This window comes from Pogona vitticeps, chromosome 2 (genome assembly GCF_051106095.1).
Source record: "Pogona vitticeps strain Pit_001003342236 chromosome 2, PviZW2.1, whole genome shotgun sequence".
Classification (NCBI taxonomy): domain Eukaryota; kingdom Metazoa; phylum Chordata; class Lepidosauria; order Squamata; family Agamidae; genus Pogona; species Pogona vitticeps.
In genome coordinates, this window is record NC_135784.1 from 150,718,182 (window position 1) to 150,742,571 (window position 24,390).

General features: G+C 44.8%; 1 protein-coding gene across 3 annotated transcripts; it reads right to left on the bottom strand.

Annotated features, from left to right (window-relative positions):
* Positions 1-6,352: 6,352 nt before the first annotated feature.
* Positions 6,353-23,041, bottom strand: DDN (dendrin). 3 transcript variants are annotated; one of them, XM_020786305.3, is made up of 3 exons: positions 22,905-23,041; positions 15,778-15,861; positions 6,353-8,879 (listed from the first exon to the last, which is right to left on the bottom strand). In XM_020786305.3, the coding sequence occupies exons 2-3, from the start codon at positions 15,849-15,851 to the stop codon at positions 7,025-7,027; spliced, it is 1,929 nt and encodes a 642-aa protein (XP_020641964.3). In that variant the 5' UTR covers positions 15,852-15,861; positions 22,905-23,041; the 3' UTR covers positions 6,353-7,024. The 3 variants fall into 3 exon arrangements, with proteins under 3 accessions (XP_020641964.3, XP_078240497.1, XP_078240496.1); XM_078384371.1 differs by lacking the exon at positions 22,905-23,041 and adding an exon at positions 21,250-21,573; XM_078384370.1 differs by lacking the exon at positions 22,905-23,041 and having other exon boundaries at positions 15,778-16,178.
* Positions 23,042-24,390: the final 1,349 nt, after the last annotated feature.

The window sequence follows — 24,390 nt, forward strand, 5'->3', positions numbered from 1 at the left end:
AGAACTTCGTCCCTCCTTTGCTAGCCTCCTCAATCGTCTGCATAGAATTTCACTGCCTCTAGCTACCAGGCAAGTGCCTAACGATGGGGCCAAGCTATATTTATGTATTTATTTATTTATTTAATTTATATGCCACCCACACTACCCAAAGGTCTCTGGGCGGCTTATATAACATAGCAGGACTTCCTATATTAACATGTGGGATGAAAAGGCTTACACATGTAGTCAGAGGCCTGTGCTACTTGATGTAGGTTTATACCACTAAATCAAGAGAATATACAGAACTCAAAACTGATGTGTCAGGCAGAAAGATGTGGCGTGTGTGTGTGTGTGTGTGTGTGTGTGTGTGTGTGTGTGTGAGAGAGAGAGAGAGAGAGAGAGAGAGAGAGAGATTGTTCGGTTTTATTTTGTCATGCACATACAGTTCTCTGTCCTAGTTTACTGTTTGGGATTTTTTTTTTGTCTGCATTTGGTTTAGAATGAGGCTGACAGTGAGGAGTTAAAAATGCCTAGGTTTTCATTTGAATATTTGCAGAGGGAGAAGGTGTGCCAAGGATTCCTAGCTACAGTTTTGTCTTCTCTCTGGTATCCGCAGGGTTTGTGACCGAGGAGCCTGGGCTTCTGGCTTTCCATGAACTCTGCAGACCTCATGTCATTGAGATAATGACAGGGTCGCAGGGAGGGGGAGGCTGAGCTGGTTTTAAATAATGTGCAAATTGGCTATGCTTTCTGTGTGGTTTGTTGTCTTTTCATGGGGGGATCCTTCCTGCTGGGACCCCCAGACAAGCAAGATGATTCAGCCGTGGTGGCTGTCCCAGATGGGAAGTTGCTCACATCCCCTCGCTTGATGAGTCAGCCAGCAGAGTCCCGCCGCCACTGCTTCTGCCACCCCCATGGCTGGCCTCTTCGACATTTTCACACCTGAAGCCAGAGTCCAAAAGACACCCCACCCACCCACTGAGGTGCTTCGGGCTGGAAGGAAGGTGGCTTAAGAACACCCAGGCCTGGAAGCAGGAGAATGGCTCCCTCTTCTGGAACACACTACTCAAAGCAACAGCTTCATATAAGTTTAGAGAGGAAAAAGACATATAGTAGTGCCTCGCTAGACAGTTACCCAGCATGACGGTTTTTTCGCTAGACATTGGCTTTTCGTGATCACTATAGCGATTCGCAAAACAGTGGTTCCTATGGGGGAATTTCACTGGACAATGTTTGGTCCCTGCTTCGCAAACCAATTTTCACAAGACGACAATTTTGACAGCTCCCTTCACGCTTGCAAACAGGTGTTTTCGGGACCTAAGCTTCACAAGACAGCGATTTAAACAGCTGATCGGCGGTTCACAAAGCGGCTTTCCTATGGCCGATCTTCGCTAGACAACAATGATTCTTCCCCATTGGAACGTATTAAACAGGTTTCAATGCATTCCAATGGGGAAATGCTTTTTGCTAGACAATGATTTCGTTAAATAGCAATTTCAGTGGAACGGATTATCATCGTTTAGCGAAGCACCACTGTACCAATCACTTCCACTATCATTTTAAACAAGGTAATCTGGAGGAGTTTTGCTTACTGTCAGGCCAAGTGAATGATGCTCTAAAAAACGTTGAAAAGTCTGTGAACAAACCTGGCCTGCATCACACAGCACCTTTATACCTTTTAAGACATATGTTTATACCCCAAAAGTAATTGTATGTAAAGATAAATGTTTCAAAAATGCAGTTCCCTATGAAACGTACCTGGCCAGTATCCTGTTAGTTACCGTACTTACAATGATGAAAGTGAAATGGCATAAACTGCGACTACTGCTGATAGTTAAGGATTTAATGCTTGTATTTCTCACTGCACATTACTCATGTGACTTGATATATGACAAGAAATGCAAGGTGCAAGGTGTGAAGTAGCAGCAATTCACCACTGCAGTTTCTGCCATTGCACTTAAGGCTGATGTGAATAATGAACAGGATTCTGGCCACAAAGTGCCAAACTACACATTCGTGAGCATGGAAATGTTCCTTTTCAAGACTTTTTTTGCCCAGAATTTCTCAGCCAGCAAGCAGAAGTGGTTGTTGTATTCCCCCCAGCCAAAAAAGGGAACTTTTTCGAGCTCTGTATGCTGTATGCTCCTACGTACACCTCATTTTCATTGTTGTTGTTGAATATTTCTATTTTTAATGGAAAGCAGACTCAGACATCTTTTTATAAAAGAACACTAAGGAAAGTTTGCTTAAAACCTGCATATTTTCTACCTGCGTGTAAAGTGTTGTTTTGCTTTCATTGGTAAGCCTGAGTTTGCTATCGAGCAAATTGAGAAATGGTCACAATCAACAACAAAAGGAATATGTTTTGCAGAGGCAACAAAATGTTTCTTTTGCAGCACCTGCCACCTTTGCAAAAACTAAGAAATGATGCCCTTTGAAGTGGTTTAAATCCAAAATGTTTTCCATGTGCCCATGCCTTGTCTCACATGTTTGAGGCTGGGAAGAATAGTATATAAAGTCAGGGGATGGCCCAAGAAATTGTTTTGCCTGAGCAAGACATAGGCCTACTCTACTCCTTGCAGAGAAAGGAACAACTATGGTGGTTGACTTTTTCTTCCCCATGGGTGATGGGACAATGTCCACCACCGCAGCTAGCAGCAGAGTTGAGGGAGCATAGGAGAGAGTATGGGCCACACATTCCTTCATTCTTGAAGAAAGGAGGATCCCCAAGAGAAAAGTTGGACAGTGGCAGGAGCTGTCTCCCACTATGTGCCACCTGGGGCAGTTGCCTTACCCCACCAGATGAAATTTCTTAAGTTTCCCTCATTTCAATAGGTTTGTCTCCTATTTCTTGCACTTTCTGTTTACAACTTAGGTCATCTTGAATGAGCCACTCTTATGATATACCCTTATGATATGTCATCTCTCACCGTTTTTATTACCAACCTATCCTGTAGTTAGGATTGTACCACTGATCTATGAAGAATTTCTAGGTGGCTAGCCTCAGCTCAAGACTTGTTCTTGGATGAAATGCCATGTTGATTATTACAGAGGTCTCATTACTTCCATTAACTTTTGTTTTGGATCTTCTCTTGCATCAGGAGTAAAACATAGCCTCTCAGTGGGCCAAACCATGGAGCTCCTGGGAAACCCATTCAGGAGGGTGCTGTGCATAGCATCTTCCTAGTAGGCTACACCTAAGCACCAAATTTCCATGCTGGCAATTTGTGACAAAGAATCCTGAATTTAGTGGGGAAAGAAATGTGTGATTAAATCAGGTTGGCTTTTAAGGCTTTTAAAGTAGTTGTGTGAGAGAGATATGTCATCAATTTGAAACTTCAAAGGTAAGTAAGATTTTACAAGTTACACACACACACCACTGAGTTTCCATGACTGAGAAGGGATTTGAACCCACGTCTCTTGTGTCCTAGTCCATCAGCCTATCCACATCACCCCTCTGGGTGTCCATCCTATTTTCAGTGGCTAACTATTGCCTCCTTTTATTCAGTTGCGGACTTTGCACTCAGTAATCCAGTGTTCTGCTCTTCATGTATTTTAGGCTCACTTTTGTTAGCCAAATTGAATATTGAAAGGAAGACAGTATAAAGCAGGTGGTTGGAGGGGAAGAATGGGCAACTGTTCCTAGACTACACAGCCAGCATAGCCACGGTTGAGGGCTGATGAGAATTAAGGTCCAATCACATCCGGAGGGCCACTAGTGCCTCCTCCTGCTGCAGGGTGTAGGTATGTCCTCTTTGGCAAAGATCTATGGCAACAGACTGAAAAAAGGTCCAAGATGGTACTGAAACTGGTCAAGACAAATGGGTTTTGATCCATTTGAGGCTGCTGCCAGACTGCTAAAGATTAACTTCCATATGAATGTTGCATTCTTGGTAATCTGAAACACCAATGCTGTTTCTTTAAAAGACATTAGTGATTTAGCTCTAAAAAGCAACTCACTGCTACCAGACAAAGGTGTGTATTGATTTTTTTTCCCTATAGGACAGGTCTCTGCTGAGTCCAACCAGCATTAGCTTAATACAATCTGAGTGCCAATATTGTTGAGTTACAGAGGCTCCATGATCAGACTTCTTGATTTTTTTCTCATTTTTATCTAGACAATTAAAGCCATACGAAATAGAGTTGAGAAAAGACAGCAACTCCCCAAATAGACAAGTATCATAATAAAGATGTCAACAAGTGCATTAAAAAGACACTAACAGAAGACAGAAATCTGTTTTTCACATGTTTTTGAACCAGCAGAGGAATAACAAAATTGCCATGTCTTTCAGTTCAGTGGTCCAAATGGAGCAGAAGAGACTGGGATCAAAGCATTTTCTATTTTTAACCAAAAGTAGCTAAGAAAAGGGAAGAGGATGCCCACATTCTATCAGAACACTGCCTGTGAGAGAGAGGAGGTTGGGCAAATCTGTCCACTTTTCTTCTGTCCATATCTGAGATGTTTAAATTTCACATTCTTTCTGTCTTGAATTTGAAGAAATTTGCTAGTGTTGATAAATTCTAAAATGCAGAGACAACTTTCTCATCCACTCCCATAACCGCTTAAGGGGGTTAGTCAGACAGTGAAGAAGATGATTCCCCCCCCTTTAGTGTTATGCCTCCCATCCAATCTGGGCACACCATAGCTGAAAAGTAAAGTTGGACCAGTTTTTGTTCTTAATCTCTACTCAGCTGAGCTAGAACTGAACAACATACTGACTAGAACCCTATTGGCTAGTTAGTGTCAGTATAAAGGCCATGCTATAAACTGCAATGCCAATTTGGCAATAATTAACAAGTCACTACTTCTTTCCCTCATTGCATTCCATCCACGTGAGTTACTGAATGACAAGGGATATAAGCAGCAACTTGCACTGCACTTTATGCTGATGTAACTTAATCAACAGGATTCCGGCCTCTGAATACCACGTGTATTAACTTGCTGTGTTGCTGTTTTGCAATACGGTCTCTCTTACTTTGAGTGATAATCTTTTCTCCCAATCCTTGCTCCTGTAACAGCAGCTTGATTCACTGATCTTACCCATTGATAATATACATCATAGGAGAAGTCTGGTTGTGGTTTTCTGATCAGTTAAGCAACATCATTGTTCTACACAATTCTGTAGTATTATATTAAGCATCTTACACTGTATGACATGGAGCTTTTCTTCTCTGAATTTGTCTGAAGATTAAAGTCCATTCAAAAAATCCTTAGTCCATTAAAACATTTTTTTCATTTCTCATGTTTATCAGCAACATTGTCATAATATTTTTTTTCATGGAGAATACTGAAGATCTCTTATCTTACTGCAGGGACTGCTTCCAACTGAAATAATCTGAAAGAAGATCAGGATCTAACAACTCACTCTGCACCTTTAGGTGGAAACTGGGAGTCAAGTCTCAGAGTGAAACAGGGAGGAACAGAGTGGCTGGAGCAGAAACTTGGGGAAAGGAACATGGGGTGACTTTTTGACCGGAGTTCCCATCAAGTATTACACTTCAGGTTGACAAACAAGAGACTAATGGACACAGAGCGCCATCCTGTGGTTGTGTAATCACACACCTTCCTTTGGCCTCTCTGGATATGCATTTTGTCCGTGCTGTGGATTTCAGTGTAAAAATATACTTCTCAAGTTTATTTTATTATATTCTCATTGTTTCACTCAAGATAAAGCTGTTAGGGCTTTTCAAATGTAGGAAACCGAAACAATAATAGTAATAACACGCAGAGGTAAGAGAAAAATCCCTAATTTATTCCCTTACTTGACATCCAAAATCTGCTGCCCGAGGCAACATCTCACTCTGCCTAGAGGCAGAATCCCATATTTGAATATAGGTGGTACCCTGTAGTATAGTGGTTCCCAACCTTGGGTAACACAAGTGTTCTTGGACTGTAGCTCCCAGAAGTCTTCACCCCTCGCTGTGCTGGCTGGGGTTTCTGGGAGTTGCATTCCAAGAACACCTCAGTTATCCAAGGTTGGGAACCACTGCTGTAGTGGAACAGCCTGGCTACCGAAACTTTAAGAAAGAAACAGGATATTGTTAATTTCAAATTATGCACACACATATACATTCATCTGGGAAGAAGTTCCATTGAGCTGGATGGAGTTGCTTCTGAGTAGACATGCCTGGGATTATTCTACCAATTATTTAAGAATGACGTCTGTAGAGCACAGTACAGAGAAACTGTCTTCATACTGATTCTAATATATTCTTGTGACTTGTAGCTTGAAGTTTTGGTGTTCAGCTGTTTCTTGTATTCTCTTTTAGGTGGCAAACAGGCACCACTCCCTGAGCGTCAGCAACTATTCTGAGGCAAATTTAAGCAAACTTTGTAGCTTGACAAGATGACAAATGTACTGACCCATTCCTCTGAATGATATAATTTTATTATTATAGTCTGTACCAATAACACCACTCCTGAACACTTAGCACACGTAAATTGTCTTACAATTAACCATACGAATATGAAGGAGCAGAATTGTGCTTGGCAGGTTTACTGCCTACCGGAAGTACCTCTGCTACACAGAAACTGACCTTCTCCCCCCCCCCCCCCAAGATTATACTGTAATCCAAATGGCCCTGCTCTTGCATGGCAGCGCTCAATTCTTCAACTAAGGCTAGTCAAGGAGGTTTAATTTTATAAGGTATTATGGTGATGTAGATTGTCCCTAGCATTTAATAATTTATGGTTTACTTCTCCTGAACATGGAGGTTTCATTCTTGGCTACCATGCTAAAACACGCAGGAGCACACAAACGGAAGTGAGAAGTCTTACAGCTATGTATATCTCCTGCACAACCCCACAGTCCCAAACATATTGGGATCCCTGCCATTGGGTCATGGGGCAGCAAGCAGAGGCAGAGTCTAAAAAGCTATTTTTTAGACTGTCAGTCTCAGAACGCTCCATCCAGCCTGACCATTGACTAAGCCTTTTCATTTTTAATTCTCAAAGGTCTCGGCCTAGGGATGGCAGGCACTTGCGGGCAGGTTAGGTGAGGATCGGATACTGGTTAGTTGTGTCTCTTCTAATCTATAGCCAGGGTTAGGGTCCTACTTGAACCAATCCTCCTTGTCTTGCAGTCGATGCTGGGCCAGCTTTGGGTCCGTTCCTCAGGGTGGGGGTAGCGTTCCTGGGCACCACGGTGGCATTGGAACTGCTGCTGTCTAGGCTGCTGCTGCTATAGGAGAGAGCCCCATCATTCAGGCGCCCTCTCCATACTGGTTGCCCACCGGGTGGTCGGCTGTCTTTCTCCAGCTCCTCCTCTTCATCATCATCATCTGTATCTGAATCTGGTGCCGTATGGCGGCGGATCCTCAACATGGCTTCCTTCAGATCCAGGGCATAGGATGTTTTTTCTGTGGAAAGTGTGGGCTCCCCTTCACCTTGCAGAAGGCCACAACCATTTTCCTGGCAAGGAACGGTGGTTCCTCTGTCATCTGGGCTGGGAACCTCCTGTTCTTTAGGCCCAACCTGGAAGCTGCTGAGTGCTGGGGCTGCGAGGAGAGGTTTCCTGGGGCTGGCTAGGGCAGAATTCTGCCCTCCAGGCTGCCCTGTCCCATAGGCCTCCTGAGATACAGTGGCGCTTGCAACATGACTCTCTCCTACCTTTGGGCCAGGAATCCCTGGGGTTTTACCTGCTCCTGCCTCTGAGAGGCCTAGCTCACTCATGGAAAGGCCCAGGATGCGAGCCGCCCGTTCTTCCATGGAGACAGGGCCTGGAGATCCACGGGGGGATGACGCCACTTTGACCTTATCTGGCCTCTCTTCCAGGCCCAAGTAGCGGACATGCTCCATCCGTGGAGGTGGGATGTAGTGGGCTTGGATCACCACACACGTGGCATCAATGACAAAGAGACCCCCACGCTTCCGTGGCGTCAGCTTCCACAAAGCTCCCTGGCTTCCTGCAGACTCCTTGCCCGGTCCTGGTTCCTTCCACTGAGGTAAGAGATCTTTTCTCTGCTTACCACCTACTCTGCTACCCTTTCCTGCCACAGCCTGGGGCCCAGCAGCTGTATGGCTAAAACCCCAACCAGCAGGGAGTATGTGCTCAGGGGGATGGGGCACTGGCACCCCCTTGGTCGGCTTACTTCTCCGAGGGAGGGTGTGGCTTCGGTGTTGGGGGCTCATATCCCAGCTCGCCAACAAGCCATCAGAGGACTCCCCCTGGCCTGCTCTTGCTGGGTGCATCTTTGGGCCACTCCAGGTGCCAGCTCCCGATAGGTAGCTCCAGCTACCTGGAATTTCAGCCGGGCTTTGCCTTGCTTTCCCCCCAGGACCATGCATCAGAGGCCCACGGACCCCCACCGCTCTGGCCTGGGCTTTCCGGGGGGCCTCTCTGAGGACTTGCTTCCCGGCAGAAGAGGCATCCTTGTGTGCATAGCGCTGCGGTGGCGGCAGCTGTTGCTGCTGTGGGGGACGTACTGTGAGGTGGGGTGCCTCATAAGATGGAGGAGCAACATAGGGTGGGGGATGTGGCCAGTTTTCCTTGCGGGGGCCCTGCCCCACCCGGAGGCGCAGCAACATATGGGCTTCATAGCTAGGAGGGGCCCGGGCAGGGAGATCACTCTTGCTGTGGGCAAGAGGCACTCCTGGGTACCACTTGCTATTTGCAGCAGAATGATCCTTTGAGGCCGGCCTGCCTCCCCAACTCCTGTCCCTCCAGCAAGGAAACCCTCTATAAGTAGGGCTGTGCTGCTGCAGCTGCCTTTGGGCTTTGGGGGAAGGCACCTCCCCGCTCAACTCCTTCCCAGAAAACCAGTGGTCCTCCTGCTTCAGCAAGCTCCAGTGAGGTGGAAGTTGCTGGGCATCAAGCCAGTTGGTGGAGTCCTGCAGTACCCGGGAAGCAGGGCGATACCGGCAGGGAGAAACATCGGAGTCCAGTTGTTTTTCCAGGAGCCTAGAAAAACAGAGAGAGAAGAGGAGAGTGAAAAATGTAAGGAAAGACAACAGACCTGAACTCAAATCAGACAACCCTGATGTTGGGATGTCAGGATCAATCCAAGACATTTTGCTGTCTGAGGACAAGACGGTTCCCTCCTCAGCCTCACCCAATTCCATTTACGGAAGTGCACTAGAGTCTTATTTCAACACAGAGAATTATGGATCCATGTCCTTGGTTGCCCTTCAGAGGTGCAGGAGATGGGAATGAGCAAGGGACTCAGGAAGAAAGATTGGGTGACCATCCGTCTGGCACCGCAGCACCTACCATCTGAGGAACTTGCCTGACTCTAGCTAATGATAGGGTTAGCCCTATGGGACACCAAACAGCTACTAAGCATTGGCACCAACGTTAGTCCATTTTAAAGTGGCCAGACCCTGCTATTATTTTTTTGTTTCATTTTTAGCTCAGCCTCAACGCCGTTCAATGTGAGTGAGACTGAACAAGAAAGTTCAGGAAATGAGGAAGCTTGCTGTCCTCTGAAGATGCCGGCCACAGAGACTGGCGAAATGTTAGGAAGAACCACCTTCAGAACACGGCCAAGAAGCCCGAAAAACCCACAACAACCAATGAGGAAGCTGTCATTTTCCATGTCCACCTAGATCAGTATCGCTGGCACTGATGGGCAGTGACTTCTAAGGATTTCAGACAAGATTTCTCTCTCTCTCTCTCTCTCTCTCTCTCTCTTTTAAACTCCTACTATCTTCCTGGAGACACAAGGGTTGAACTCGGGAACTTCTGCTTCCAAAGTATGTGCTCTGCCACTGAAGGCAGTGTTTGGATGCGGTTTGGTGTTGCATACGATTTGAATTGTATTTTAATTGTTTTATCTTTTTATTGCATTTTAATTGTTGTAAGCTGCCCAGAGGCCTTTGGGTAAAGTGTATGGCATATATGTTAAATAAATAAATAAATAAATAAATAAATAAATAAATAAATAAATAAATAAATAAATAAATAAATAAATAAAATACTGACAAAACAAAACTATTTGAGCCCTGTGGTGCAATGGTTAAACTGCACTTTCAAGCCTCTGTTCACAATCTGAGTTCAATTCTGATGGGTTCAGGTAGCCAGCTTGTGAATGACTCAGTCTTCCATTCTTCTGAGGTCTGTAAAATGAGTACCCAGCTGACTGACTGGGGGGGGGGGCAAGAATGTTGCTTGCATAGCTATTTTGTAAACTGCTCAGAGCACTATGGGGGTGGTATACAAGTCAAGATGATGATGATGATGATGATGATGATGATGATGATGATGATGATGATGATGATGATATACCCAAGATAGCCTGGGACTGTGGGAAATCAGGTCAGTCATCCATGTTCCTGACCATCTTGTTACTGAAACATTTTTTTAAAATAATTTATTTATTTTCAAAACTATTAGGAAATGGGGAAGGGATACAGAAGGTAAGGGGCAAAGGAAAGGGTGGAAAAAGGGTTTTGAGTGTAAGAGAACATCAGATATATAATCATTCAATCTTTTCATATTAAGTATATAGACATATAATCTATTCATATTCCAATAAAAGCTCATCTTTCTTTTTCTTCTTCTTCTTTTAGCTATTTGTCTATGTATTCACCCCTTTAGCTTTCAATTTATAATTGTTACTGAAACATTTTAAAAGGTGGAAGGTTTCTACTCGTGCCAGCCGGTAGGCAGGTAGTCATCTTCCGATGAGGACTATGTCAGGGACCACACACATACACTCTGCATATCATGGTCCTGATCCAGCTTGGGCTGAGGGTGTGTGTGCCTGTAGTAGCTGTTTATTTATTAAACAATCAGTGGTGCAATGCTGAATTGTGTGCCCCATTAGGCCATAAACTATGTCTCTTCCTCAGGTTCTTCCACAGGTTCTTCCTCTATCTCCTTCCTGCAAAATAATTATGTATACTGGATGCACTTCCCCAGCTGCCTTTTAAAAGAACCATATTCAAGTTCCACAGTTTCTCCCCTGTATTCCATACCTCTTTTTATGTGGCAGCATTAAGGCTTTCTAGTAGATAAATCTTCACTCTCTCCAAAGCCATTAATACCCCACCTTGCTTTCATTCAAAGTGCACTGAAATGACCTGAGCATTGCTTAAGTGGCACACAGTGGGGACAGGAGATCTGTCTCTAGATGTTAACCAGCATTGTTGTTGCTCTAAGGCTTGTCAAGGGGAGCACAGCAGGAAGAGTATGAAATGGTGAGAAATATATAATCTAAACTGTATAGTCTCCATCCTGTCTGACCGACAACGGATCAGTACTTTTCTGTCCGTCAGCATAGTAAGAACCTAAATTTCTCAAATACTGTACTAGATTTCAGAGACCAGAATTAGCTAACTGTACCATTCAACTTACTTTCCCCTTAATGATGTTAATGGAAGGGGCAGTAGCCACATGCTGGGCAGAATCCAGAGCCTGCACTACCATTAGGCAAAGTGAACCATCTCCCTCAGACTGCAAATGCTGGGAAGTGTCAATGACAGCCTCCTGGCTGTTCCTCATGAAGTTTCAAGAAGACTTCATGATATCAATAGACTCTTTTCTCTGTTCCCCTCTCTTAGAAGACAGAGCTGTATACACCACACACTCCTTGGGGCTTCCTAAATTGGCTTAGGTATGGTGGAGGATACTATTTCATAATCAGTCCTGAAGGAGAGTTCAGCCCACTCAGCTTCTGTTCATGCGCTTGGCAAGTGTATGTGCCGCTTGTTACTCTTCAAAGCACTTCGTACCTCTGTCTCCCTGTAATTTTTGCAACTACTCTATACACTGTATTTATTATTATTCAGTGTGTTCCTGTGATAGCAAGGGATGAGATGGGAGTGAGGCAGTAGCAGGCCAAGCAGAGTGGAAATGCTGGTGTTGTCCATATTGGAATATGTTGCCTAGAGTAGTCCACCATGACTAGATAGGCGGGATATAAATTAAATAAATAAATAAATAAATAAATAAATAAATAAATAAATAAATAAATAAATAAATAAATAAATAAATAAATAAATAAATAAATAAATTAATAATAATAATAATAATAATAATAATAATAATAATAATAATAATAATAATAATAATAATAATAATAATAATAATAATAATAATAATAATAATAATAATAACAACAACATACCTGGAGGTTTGGAGAAGGCTGCAGTAGTGCCGTAAGTCATTTACTGAATCAGACTGGTAAAATATGAACCAGCACCTTCCTGGCTTTCATCATCAACATTTGATATATCAGTTGCCGCACCAGTGCATATCTCTCCTTTTTTTTACAACAGAGTGTTTTGGAGGGGGTTTGTGTGTGTCTTTAACATGTGTTTTAGGATCACCAGCTCAGGAGCATCCCATTTTCTGAGATTTCTGGGTCAAGAGCTGATTGTGCCTCCTTGTGATATTCTAGGCTGGCAAGAACTGCTTCTGAGTCAACTGACGGCAGACAAATAGTCTCAAGGCAGGTTTCAGTGAATGAACTCAGAATCTGGGCAAACCACAGAAGCTATATAGAACCTAGAATGATTTAAAAATGCTGTGGTGACAACCAGGAGTGCAAGCAATGGGTGTTCAGATCTTAAGCAACATCTCATCCACTAAAAGTGGTTGAGAGAGTGGTGGCAGATCAGCTTCAGGCGCTCTTAGATGGAACCAATGCCCTGGACCCATTTCAGTTGGGCTTCAGGCCGCGCTATGGTACAGAGACGGCACTGGTTGCACTGATGGATGACCTGTTGAGGGAGGCTGATGGGGGCAATGTGTCCTTGTTGGTCCTCCTCGACATCTCAGCCGCCTTTGATACCGTCGACCACGGTATCCTCCTGAGGAGGCTCTCCGAGGTGGGAGTTGGCGGCCTTGCACTTGCCTGGCTCCGCTCCTTCTTGGAGGACCGCCCTCAGAGAGTACAGCTTGGGGAGAATGTCTCGGCCCCGTGGAGTCTCAATTGTGGGGTTCCACAGGGGTCGATCATCTCCCCAATGCTGTTTAACATCTACATGAGGCCGCTGGGTGGGGTCATCAGGGGGTGTGGGGCATCGTGTCACCAGTACGCTGATGACACACAGCTCTACATCTCCTTTACTCCAACTTCAGTGGATGTCGTCCAGTCCCTTCAGTGCTGCCTGGAGACTGTACTGGAATGGATGCAGTCAAATGGATTGAGGCTGAACCCGGACAAGACAGACGTCTTGAGGGTGGGTGGCCCTCCCGTCAGCGGCATAGGCGACTCCCTCTCTTTTGGAGGGACGACCCTTGCCGCAAAGAGCGAGGTCCGCAGCTTGGGGATACATCTGGACCCGGCGCTTACCATGGAAACCCAGGTGGCGTCCGTGGTCCGCTCCACCTATTTTCATCTATGGCGGATTGCCCAGCTGCGTCCATATCTTGATCGGGGGGCCCTCATTACTCTAGTCCATGCGCTCGTAATCTCGAGATTAGACCATTGTAATGCACTCTACGTGGGGCTGCCTTTGAGGCTCATGCGGAAACTTCAGACGGTCCAGAATGCAGCAGCCAGGCTTATTAGTGGGGTGAGAAAATTTCAGCATATCTCTCCCACTCTGGTTGCACTGCACTGGTTACCTATTCGTTTCCGCATTGACTTCAAAGTGCTAATGATCACATATAAAGCCCTTAACGGTTTGGGACCTCAATATTTGGCAGATCGCCTCCTCTGGCCCAGATCTACCCGAATCACCCGATATAGCCAGCGGGGTCAGCTGAGGGGTTTGACGCCGAGGGAGGCCCGGAAGGAGAAAACAAGAAACCGGGCCTTCTTGGCGGTCGCCCCTCGGCTGTGGAACACACTCCCCACTGAAATTCGGCTGGCACCCTCACTGGGTGCTTTTAAAAGCCAACTAAAAACCTGGTTATTCAAACAGGCCTTCCCCCCAGTCAACTAAGTTATTTTTTCTTTCCTTTTCTTCTGTTATTTGAGTTTTAGCCATCTTGAATAATATTGCTTATAATTATTGTATTATATATGTTATTTATATGTTCTTTTAATTTGTTTTAGCCTATGTAAGCCGCCCCGAGTAGACGCTGTCTAGAGGGGTGGGGTAAAAATCAAATAAATAAATAAATAAATAAATAAATAAATAAATAAATAAATAAATAAATAAATAAATAAATAAATAAATAAATAAAAATAAAAAAATAAAAAAATAAAATAAAATAAAACTACTCTCCTCCGCCTCCTCCGCCGCCTCCTTCTCCTCCAGTGCCACTTGCTCCAGGATTTGTCTCTTTGTGTGGACACTCGTAGCAGCATAACAACTCCCTGAAACCTCCTCTAGCATCCTGGGAGTTTGGGATCCTCGTCTGCCATTGTCCACCCTGTGTGCCATTGAGGGGGGAAATGGAATTGGGGAACTTGTGATGCATGTCATGCGCTGGGGAGAGGCCTTGAAAATGGAGCATGCAAAAACCTTTGCACAAGTTTTGAAAATATTTAAAAGGATTAAAAGAGTTGTTTTTTGGGAGGAGGGGAGAACAGAATTTGAGAGGAGTCAGCTAAAGAATCAGACTTGTTGAAGCAGGTGGAATGTATAGATAAATTTTGTTACTGAATTAAGGCAGGTTCATAAATGGTTCTCTCTTTCTCTTTCTCTCTTCAGGAGGGGCATGGGTAGCAGGATATTAAGAGGCACCATCCCTGTTACAGTCTGACATGGGCCCTGTTTTAACTCCCCTTATTATTATTTATGTACCATCAAATCAAGTCTGACACATGGAGACCCTTTTCAGGGCACCCCCAGAAGAAGGGTTTTCCCGGGACTGTGCAGCTTGTCTAAGGCCACACAGTTTTTCTGGGATGCACAGTGGGGGAATTGAACTCCCAACCTCTGGCTCTGCATCCAGATACTTAACGTATCTACAATTATCCAGCCAGTTTTAACTCCCATGAATATACTGTGATTCAAATTTAAACGGCATAGACCCAGTTAGGGACTGGTAGGGAAAATCCCTCTGGCTGATTCACTACTTTGCAGAACTGCTTCACGGTACAAAATCATTCAGTTAAAACCTGAATGCATGGATTCAGCGGGCATGCGGTAACACTAACAACATGTCTTCCAAGTCACCTAACTGAACAACTTTTGAACCTCCACGTAATAGTCCCTGAGCCCAAAGCATGGGCTTATCCTCAGTTTTTATGAGGTAGTAAAGAAGAATGCATCTGGCCATGTGCAGAATAATGTTTTGTGCACTGTGTAAATTCATTCACCACTCCTGTGAGTTTTAGGATTTCTAGGTTTGCACATAGGACTCCCAAATACCTTTCAGCCTTCGTGTTTATCCTCTGAGAAACCCAAAGGCTAGTCCAAGCCAAATTTGCTAGGGAGATGCAGCTACCCCCCAAACAGCTGTCATATGTACAGTATAGCAGTTCAGAGCATGTGCCTTGAGTGAATCACCAAGACCCTTGTTCAGGTATCCTCAGATGTGAGCAAATTCAGACTCAAACTCTGTCTGTATAGTGGGGCTATTACTACACTCGCAAGCCTTTCATGGTTGTTCTACGTATGACTGAGATAATGTATCCACAGATTTTAAAAATCTCTTTTTCTTTTTCTAGCCCTTAGATAAAGCATCTGAAGAAATGTTACTGAACTGCATGTAATGATTTTTGGGTCCTAGGGCCATACTCTATTTACAACAATGCATCCACATTCTAAATCAGAGACCTTCCTCCCCAAGCCTAGACCTGACCTTTCACTCAACACAGCACCAAAAAGCTTCAGGATCCCACTCCCCTCCCCTCCCCAACCCACCCTGCTGGTTTGACAGTGCCAGGAGTGTAGTTTTTGCCCAGAACTACTCCCCCTCCCAGCTGTTCGTCATCCCTTCAAATTTGTGCAGGACTCACGTGTAATGCCCAGCCGCACCGTGGTACATCCAGGGGGCACTGTAGCCTTGTCCAGTCCACAGCCCTGCTTCCATGGTGCTTCGGCTGGAACAAGAGACGGTGTTAAATTCAACAAGGGGTAGGTTCGTTTTCTTGCAGACACGAAGCTGCCTAGAATCTCCTGGACTCAAACATTCAAACATTGTCTTGGTTGCCGGGACATCTAGCAGCCGCCAGAGCCCACTGCATTAGATCGGGGTGGGGGGGGGAGAGAGAGAGACAGCCTGGGAGTGTGTTACACCCACACACCACATGCAGCAGAAGACAGCCTGGTTCTTTGTGCAGGTAGTGAGGAAGAGGGAGAGAATTCCCAGCAGCACAACTGAGGGTGAGGGTCATTCAGTGGAACAGGCTGTTTGAGGACAGCACTCTGTTCTATATACAGAGCCCACCCCCCGTGCATAGTATCCTTGCCGCCACCAGCTTCTGCAAGAACAGTCACGCAGCAATAGCTACACAAGACACGACACAGCACCCAAGCAGACACAGAAACATATGCGTGTGTGTGGTGTGCATGTGCATGCGCGTGCACACAGAGAAATGCTGCCTGGTCTCAGTGTTGTACACACGGAACATGCATGTGTGGCTTTCACTCACCACCTCGCGCACAGGACAGAACCCATCTTAACCCTGACTCTGCCTCCTTCGTATTTTTCCCATGAAGCCACTTTCCTTCCCGTGACAAATTATGGGAAAGAGAACACCAAGTGTTTTAACTCTTAAATGTTTCTTGCTTCCATTTTATAGTTTTGTAGGTGTTGTGCTGTTCTCTTAGCCATTTTAGCAAGTCGTGGTAGCTTCAGAAGTTGATTATTAGACACTGGACATGCCATTTTTCAATTTGCTGTTTTAACAAAGATTTTATTGTCATTTGTTTTATTGAATTGTTCTGTTGTTTTTCCCCTCTGCGCCCCCTGTAACCTGCCTTGTAATACATCTTTATAAAGGCAGTATCTCAGATAAAATAAATGTACAAAATTGGGCGATAATTAGATAAGGGGAGGTTCCTTTGCTCTCAGGCCTAGCCGTACTGCTAGGTGTCACAGAGATACAAGTCTGTGTGCCACTCACCATACTCAGCGTTCTCCCAGGAGTTTGTTGTACTGAGTCATGAGCCCTACGTCTGTATAAAGTATTGTGCAAAATTCAACTGCCACTAACCATGAGCTGCAGCATGTCTTGTCAGCTCTTTGGGAAAGGCTATCGTTTAGTTAATAATTGTAAGATTTGCATGCAAAAGGATGCAGGTTAGATACCTGGCATGTCCAGGTAGAGCTGGGAAAATGCTCTTGACTGAAACAAAGAGCCTCATGGCACAGTGGTTAAACTGCAGTACTGCAGTGAAGACTCTGCTCATGACCTGAGGCTCAGGTAGCTGGCTCAAGGTTGACTCAGCCTTCCATCCTTCCAGGGTCAGTAAACTGAATACCCAGCTCACCAAGGGAGAGGTTGAAATGTGTGGCCTGCATAATTAAATTAAAAATCACCTCCCAAAAGAGCTTTAAGGACCATGGAGCAGTATATAAGCAGCATGCTATACCCTGGTGCCAGTAAATGTAGGCAAAGCAGAACTACGTGAAAGAGCACTTTGGCCTGGTTTAAGGCACTGGCAGCTTCCTATGTTCCTTCTTAGTTATTGATCCGGTGTAGCAGGAGAAGGAGGTACACCCATTCTAGTAACACAAACTTTAAAAAGAATTTTAATAACTATTGAACACAGCAAATAGTTGAGGATTTAGCTCATCCTTATATTTCTAATCAGCCTTTGGGGCTTCTGCACAAAGTATCAAAATATATTGATCTACCTCTGATTAGTGAGGTTCAAAAGCCAATTTTTTTGCAGAAGACTGAAAAACCCAATATCTAAGGAGGATAGGATTAAAAGAGCTTGGAAAACTTATTTTTGGACTACAGCTCCCCAAAACACTAAGATATTTGGGTCAATATTCACAATAGCTGGAAGGCTATAGGAGTTGTAGCCCCTGAAAGTAACTTTTCCAAGCTTTGAAGGTTTTCAGTTCAGAGGACAGCAAGGCACTAGAAGGGCCAACATCATGAGTGAGTCATCTGCCAGTACCCGCTATCACAACAGGAAGCCAACCCCCAGTCCCTACAGCTGTCTTGCTCTGCTGTGTCTTTTCCTGGCCATGAACCTCTCTGAACTCTGTCAACCAATGACAAGAGCAAGGAGAAGGATCAGTGATTTCCATATAACCCACTTTTGACTTCCTTGCACCCTCCCCCTCCCCCTGAGAAGCAGTGGAGAGTGAACTCAAAGGCGGAAAGTGAACTCAAAGGAGGAAAGTGAACTCAAAGTGGGAAAGTGAACAGGCAACAATAGCAAGGAGGAGGAGGAGGAGGGAGGCCTTAAGAGTATAGTTCCTCAGGGTTTTCAAAGCCAGTTGTGGGCTTCAATACTTTTGATAGTGGCATTGAGGGAGAAATATTGATACATGCACCTGCTCAGACCACGTTGGTTGAGGAGACCCAACAGTCTTGAGAGAGAAGCTGGAAACCTAGAGTGGGTTGTGAAGTGAGCTGAAAGGGCTGGAGGAGGACCACGAAGCAGCTCAGACATGTTCTTAATGGGACTGGAGGAATTCCACAGCCTCCATTCCTCCGACGCCCAGCCCCATCTTCATGTTGGAGACCACGGATCTCTTCCACTTCCTCCATCTATTATGCTGAAGCTTATTCTCCAGAAAACGCACCAGATAAATGCAAGCTCACCCTCCTCTCTTTGCGTCACCCCCCCAACCAAGTTTCTCAGTAAATGAGAGAGTTCAGTACAACTCCCACGCTAACTCTAAGTGAAACCTAGCAACTGAATGCAAGCATGGCAACTGCATTGGCAACCGATGGCAACAATGGGGGTGGTTCGCAGAGTTGCCTGTGACACAACCCTGATTTATTATTTGGGGGAGGGTGGGAAACAAGAGAGATGAGATTTTGCAACCTTTTGTTCCTACCCCATTCCTCCTGATACAGCCCTGGCCTGGGTTGCGGAAGGCCAGCACATAAAAATCAAAAGCAGAAGCGCTCTAGGTTATTAATAAGCGGATGTATATTATAAGATGACTAAACAGGTGAAATTGTACTTTGGTCGTATCATGAGAAAACAGGATTCCCCAGAAATAGCAACAATGTTAGGAAAAATAAAAGTCAGTCTGAAAAGAGAAAGACCGAACATAAAATGGATCGACTCAATATAGGAAACCACAAGTTCACATGATCTGTTGATGATGGGACCTTTCATAGGTCATTAATTTGCAGGGTCACCAACAGTCTGAAGTGGCTTAATGGCACATAACCTCACTTTTGTATACACAGGGCTTTCAGAATTCCACTGAAATCACTCCCACAACAATTCTGAAAGGCACACCACTTTGTTATTTCACCAATGGCTTACCCAAGGATTAAACCCCCTTCAGTGTTCTGGTTCACATTAAGTACAGCTCTTTCTGACACCGAAGGGCTCATTCAGATGAAACATTTGTTCTGTGACACTTACCTGATTGACTCCCGAAGTTTCCAGGTTTCCTCCCTTCATCCAGACTGTACCTTACACCAGTGGTTCTTAACGTGGGCGATAATGCCCCCCAGGGGGCAATTTCATTTTTCAGGGGGGCAGTAGAACGAAAAGGGGCGGCGTGGGGGCGCTGGAGCAGAAGGGGGCGGTAGGGAGGCGCTGGAGCAAGCCAAACCTGTGCAGATGGCTGTAGCCTTTTTACAGTGTGCATGAATATATATTTTCCTCCCATTTTAATTTAGTTTCAGACTTTTTGTCTTGAAATTTTTAGTTCCTGCATTTGTTTTTATGCCCTTTTTATATTTCTTTTTGCGTCTTAAAATTCACTTGCAACTAAATTATTAAATGTTACTTTTTGGGGGGCATTTCATTTTCTTGGAATTTAATTTTGTTTTCAGGGGTCATTGGATTTAAGTGTCTTAAATAAATAAATAAATAAATAAATAAATAAATAAATAAATAAATAAATAAATAAATAAATAAATAAATAAATAAATAAATAAATAAATCACCGCGGGGAGGGGGGCGATGATAACTTCCTCAATGGCTTAAGGGGGTAGTTTCTTTCAAAAAGGTTAAGAACCACTGCCTTACACCAGTATTAACAGGAATTAGGTGGAGAGTTTCGGCCAGTTTCCCTGACATTTTCTCCCTTCTCAAAATCTGTCCACTGTTTTTGTTGTTGTTTCTTTGTTTGTTTGTTTGTTTATTCGATTTATATCCCACCTATCTCCCAGCACTTATAGGCTATGGTGATGGTTGGCATTAATGTTTCATTATGGCTCTTCCAAAATGGCTCTTCCAAAATAAAAACAAAAACAAAAAAGGAGGATATAGTGCATCTCAGAGGCAGTGGCAGCACAGAGAGGTGTCATATAATGATTACACAGGGATAAAGGAACAAGGGGAACAATTAATGCCAACCATCACACATCAGGATGCAAGCCATTGAAATTACTGATGACGAGAAAGCAGGAAAAAAAAACAGTAATTATCAGAACAAATGCCCCATCTGGAGGAGCCCTAGACTAAGACTCCTGTGGGTGAGCAAATAGTGTCTATATACCAGTATTGGTCCCGCTATTCCACTGTGAAAAATATTGGTGCTCACAGCCCAATCTGAAAGCCTCTGGGCAGCGGACTCTCAAAATATGGAAGTAAGATGAAGAAGAGAAGAATAAACACATGAGGCTTTGCACAGTGACAGTGGTGGGAAAAGAAATTTACAAGGGTGAAAGCAAACAAACCAAAGAGATGAGCTCCTCCAGCTGTTTGCATGAGGACTAGCAGCATCCTCCATCCAAGAATCATGTCTACATTTCCCTACAGTAGAGCTAGGAAGTTTTTACACCTGTCGTAAGTCTATACTCCAGACACAGTTTACAGAAATCAAAACATTTTATGTAAAAGAGCCAGTTCAGAAACACCAGCCTATTAGCCAAATAGGGGCCACATGAGAAGATGTATATTTCATAGGAAACCAGGGGTAGGACTCACCAGATGATTTGGACTAGATGAAGAATTTGGAATAGCTCTTTTTTTGACTGCAGCTTCCAGGATCCCATACTTTTCACTCTGCTGGCTGGGGCTTCTGGGAGTTGAAGCTCCTTCTAGGCACCAACAATCTGATCACACTGACCCCCATCTTCTGAAGAAAAGTGTATGTCTGGATTTAGATTTACCCACCCTTTTACCACCCCCCAGCATCTGCAAAAAGCAAGTGTTTGACAGGGAGTTTGTGGCAATAGCTGGCTCTTTAAAGAGTGGACAGCTGGCAGACCAAATGTAGCGAAGGACCTTCGCTGCACTGGCCTAGGTGATTGAAACGAAGATTTTGCCACAAGCAACATTCATTTCTTTGTATAGAAAACAGAACCAGCACCACAGAAATCCTGTAAGCATACCTATTAAACTGCACCAGGTCTTTGCGTCTATGATGTTGAAGTCCAGCCTTGTCACACCCAGTATCACAATCCTGAACACTCAATTTCATCAGTTCCAAATCTGTTGACAGATCTGCTCTTTCTTTCCATGGTCACCGATGTCCCAGGTCTCCTGTGTTCCCTGACACAGAACAGGACTGGCAGTCAACAGAGTCCGACATCTATCTACTTGCTTCACATATCATCTCAGTTCTGCCCTCAGGCAGCCTCGGACACGTGGCATATAAAGCCCAAGGAACCTCAGATGATGGGCACAGCCTTAACCATGGCCTGCTTGTCCCACTCCTACCCATCAGGGAATGTGCTGTGTCAACAAGAGGAGGAGGTGAGTGGAGGGACGGGGCAGCAGGACTTGGTGGCAGCTACACAGCATTATGGTCAGAATCAGAGAGATGGGATACCAATGCACCTCTATGGTGTAGGAGGGTCACCCTCACAGAATTGGCTGTATGGTAGCAACAAAGCTTTTAGGTGAGCAGCTTCCACATTCCATTATGGAACACTATATCCCAGGCCCATTGAGCTAGAATTACTGTAGCAACACCCCCGCCCTTCTAAATAGCTCTCTGATCCAGGGACAAAGAATGTGTGGTCTTCCATCATCCTTTACCATTAGGTATGTGAGTTAGGGATGATGGAGCTTGCAGTCCAATAAGATTTTGAGGACCACAAGTTATGTACCTCTGGTCTAATCCTTGTAGCCAGCCATGCTTACGACCTTTTGAAACATCATTACCACTATTCTTCCTTCAAAACTCTAGTTATTTAACTGCCTCCTATCCTACCTTGTACTACTAGCTCATATTCTTCTCCAAACCGTAAACTTTGCCTCAAATGTTTTTGTACCCTATAAAACATGTCGCTTGAATCCAGTTGGTACTTCCAGTTAAAGTAAATCTATTGGGAAAAAAATGTATGTACATAAATGTTGATGCACCATTTGGCAACTGATCCAATGGGTTTACTCCAATCGGAGCTAGGAATTGGATTTAAGCCTGCATTTCTCTGGCATTTTACAGAGGGCACACAATGTTATGGATGTAGCAGATCTTGCCCCCACTGCTTATTATGGCTCTGAATGGGCTTGCTTCACCAAGTGTTAAAACGAAGAGGGTGCCCTTACACAAAGAGGGGAACTGACTGCTCAAGTTGTTGCCAGCCATTTCAGGCCACGGGGATTCTCGTACACTCAGCAGAAGGCGCTTATTGGCACACAAAGTAGAGCACTGCAAAGCCAGAGCCAGCTTGAGGCAAGGCAGCCTCACTTAAGCCAAGGTACAACCTAGCCACAGGCAGACAAATTATTCTTGGACATAAACGAGCTAATCCCTTGAGCACCTCTCTTCCCCATGACTGGCGGTAAAGATGTAAGAATGATGTAAACTAACTAACCATTTGCAACCCTTGTATGACACTCCATGTAGGTTGCCCAAGGCAGCTGCTTCATTCTGCCCATTGGTAAGGTTGGCCCTGCTCACACATTACCCACGACAACCCCTTTAAGAACCACTTTCTTCCTCACAGGCAGAAATTAAAATTGTCACCCACAACTTGACCCCAGCCCTTCCCTTCTCATGCCCAAGAAAACCACCTGTAAGCCCCGAGTCGAGCATTACCCCAAGACGCTGCTAGCAGCTCCAAGCGCCACCACCTCCTCATTGTGCCACTCGCCCGCCGCTCACTCGGTTGCCCTCTGGCTCGTTCGGTGGGGTGCCCCATTCCTGAACCGCTGCCTTGTTGCCGCCACAATCCCCTTTTGCTCAGAGGAGATGCCCTCATCGCTGTCCGTGGCTCCAACCGAGTGCCTGGGGGATTTCCGCCTTTTTGAAAAAGCCACAACCAGAACAAACAAGGATTTGCCGTCTGGGCAGTGGTGCTAGCTCAGCACATTCCTGGCCCTGAGGGTAATGGCGGAGGGAGCCGGAGGGTGGCTGCTTCGTGGACAGAGATGCAGAACCTGGAGATAAGGTGTGCAGGCAAAGTGCCAGCAGGACTGGCAACCTTGGTCCGTGGCGAGCCTTGGAAAGATCTGGACTCCAGAGGGGGTGAGCCACTCTAGTCAGGAAAGTCTCATAGCCTGAGACTTCCAGAAATTGCTAGCTGGAGTAGTAGGCGGGAAGGGGGCCTCACCCAGCCCTTCAGAACAGAGTTGGCAGAGCATTTAGAAGGGGTGAAGTGCTGTTAGATCCATTTTGCCACTAAGCGCATGATGCTGTCCCTTCCTATATATGGTGCTTTAATCCAGGGAAGAACTGGCGCTTTGTTTGCAAAGATACCACTTACTGAAATTTCCAGGGCAGAGCTTTATCAACAAAGAATCATGTGGTGCCTGAAAGACTTGCACATTTTACCCAGCATATACATGTAAGTGAAGGTAAAGAATGAATACCCGTACCTGGATAAAGGCAATGCATGTCGGAGAAGAGGTGGTTGCACAGAATGGTAGCTTTCAAAGCCTTGTGCTCAGCAACCCTTTCCACAGAGACTTATATGTGGTTTCAGGGGGAATTTTTGGTGTTAAAGCACACAGCTGGCAAGGGGAAACAGCCAGGCCTCAAAAGCAGATTTTGAAATATCAAAATTATGGCTATACAGTGCAAGGCAAGGCAGGGCAGATATGGCAAACAGACCCCCTTTCAGTAAAGCTTAGCCACTACTCCTGGACTTCTCACACTAAAGAGGCCCATGATAAATTCATGTTTCCTGAAGTGTATGAGAAACACCAGTGTAGAAGACAGGGAGGGAAAGTGAAACCATGGGAAAGGCGTTACAGAAAAGTGTTGAAGTAATAACAGTCTCCCATGCTAACTTTCCCTATTGGTAAAGTTCTTTTCCCCACCTCTGGTAACCCCTCCCCTCTCTGTTTGTTTGCTTCACTTCATTTAAGTCTCTTTCTCTGTTCCTGAACTCCAAGTATGCATGAAGCATGGTCTCTCACATATGTGGAAACTCCGTTTTTCTACTGACTGTAACTATAGATAGCAACTGTAAGTAAATATAGCTTTATTTTCCATTTTAAATGCTTCCAGAGTGATTTTTAACATATAATGTGCTAGTCCATGTGAAAAGGGGTGGGCTACTGAGACCAGCTGTTCCCACACT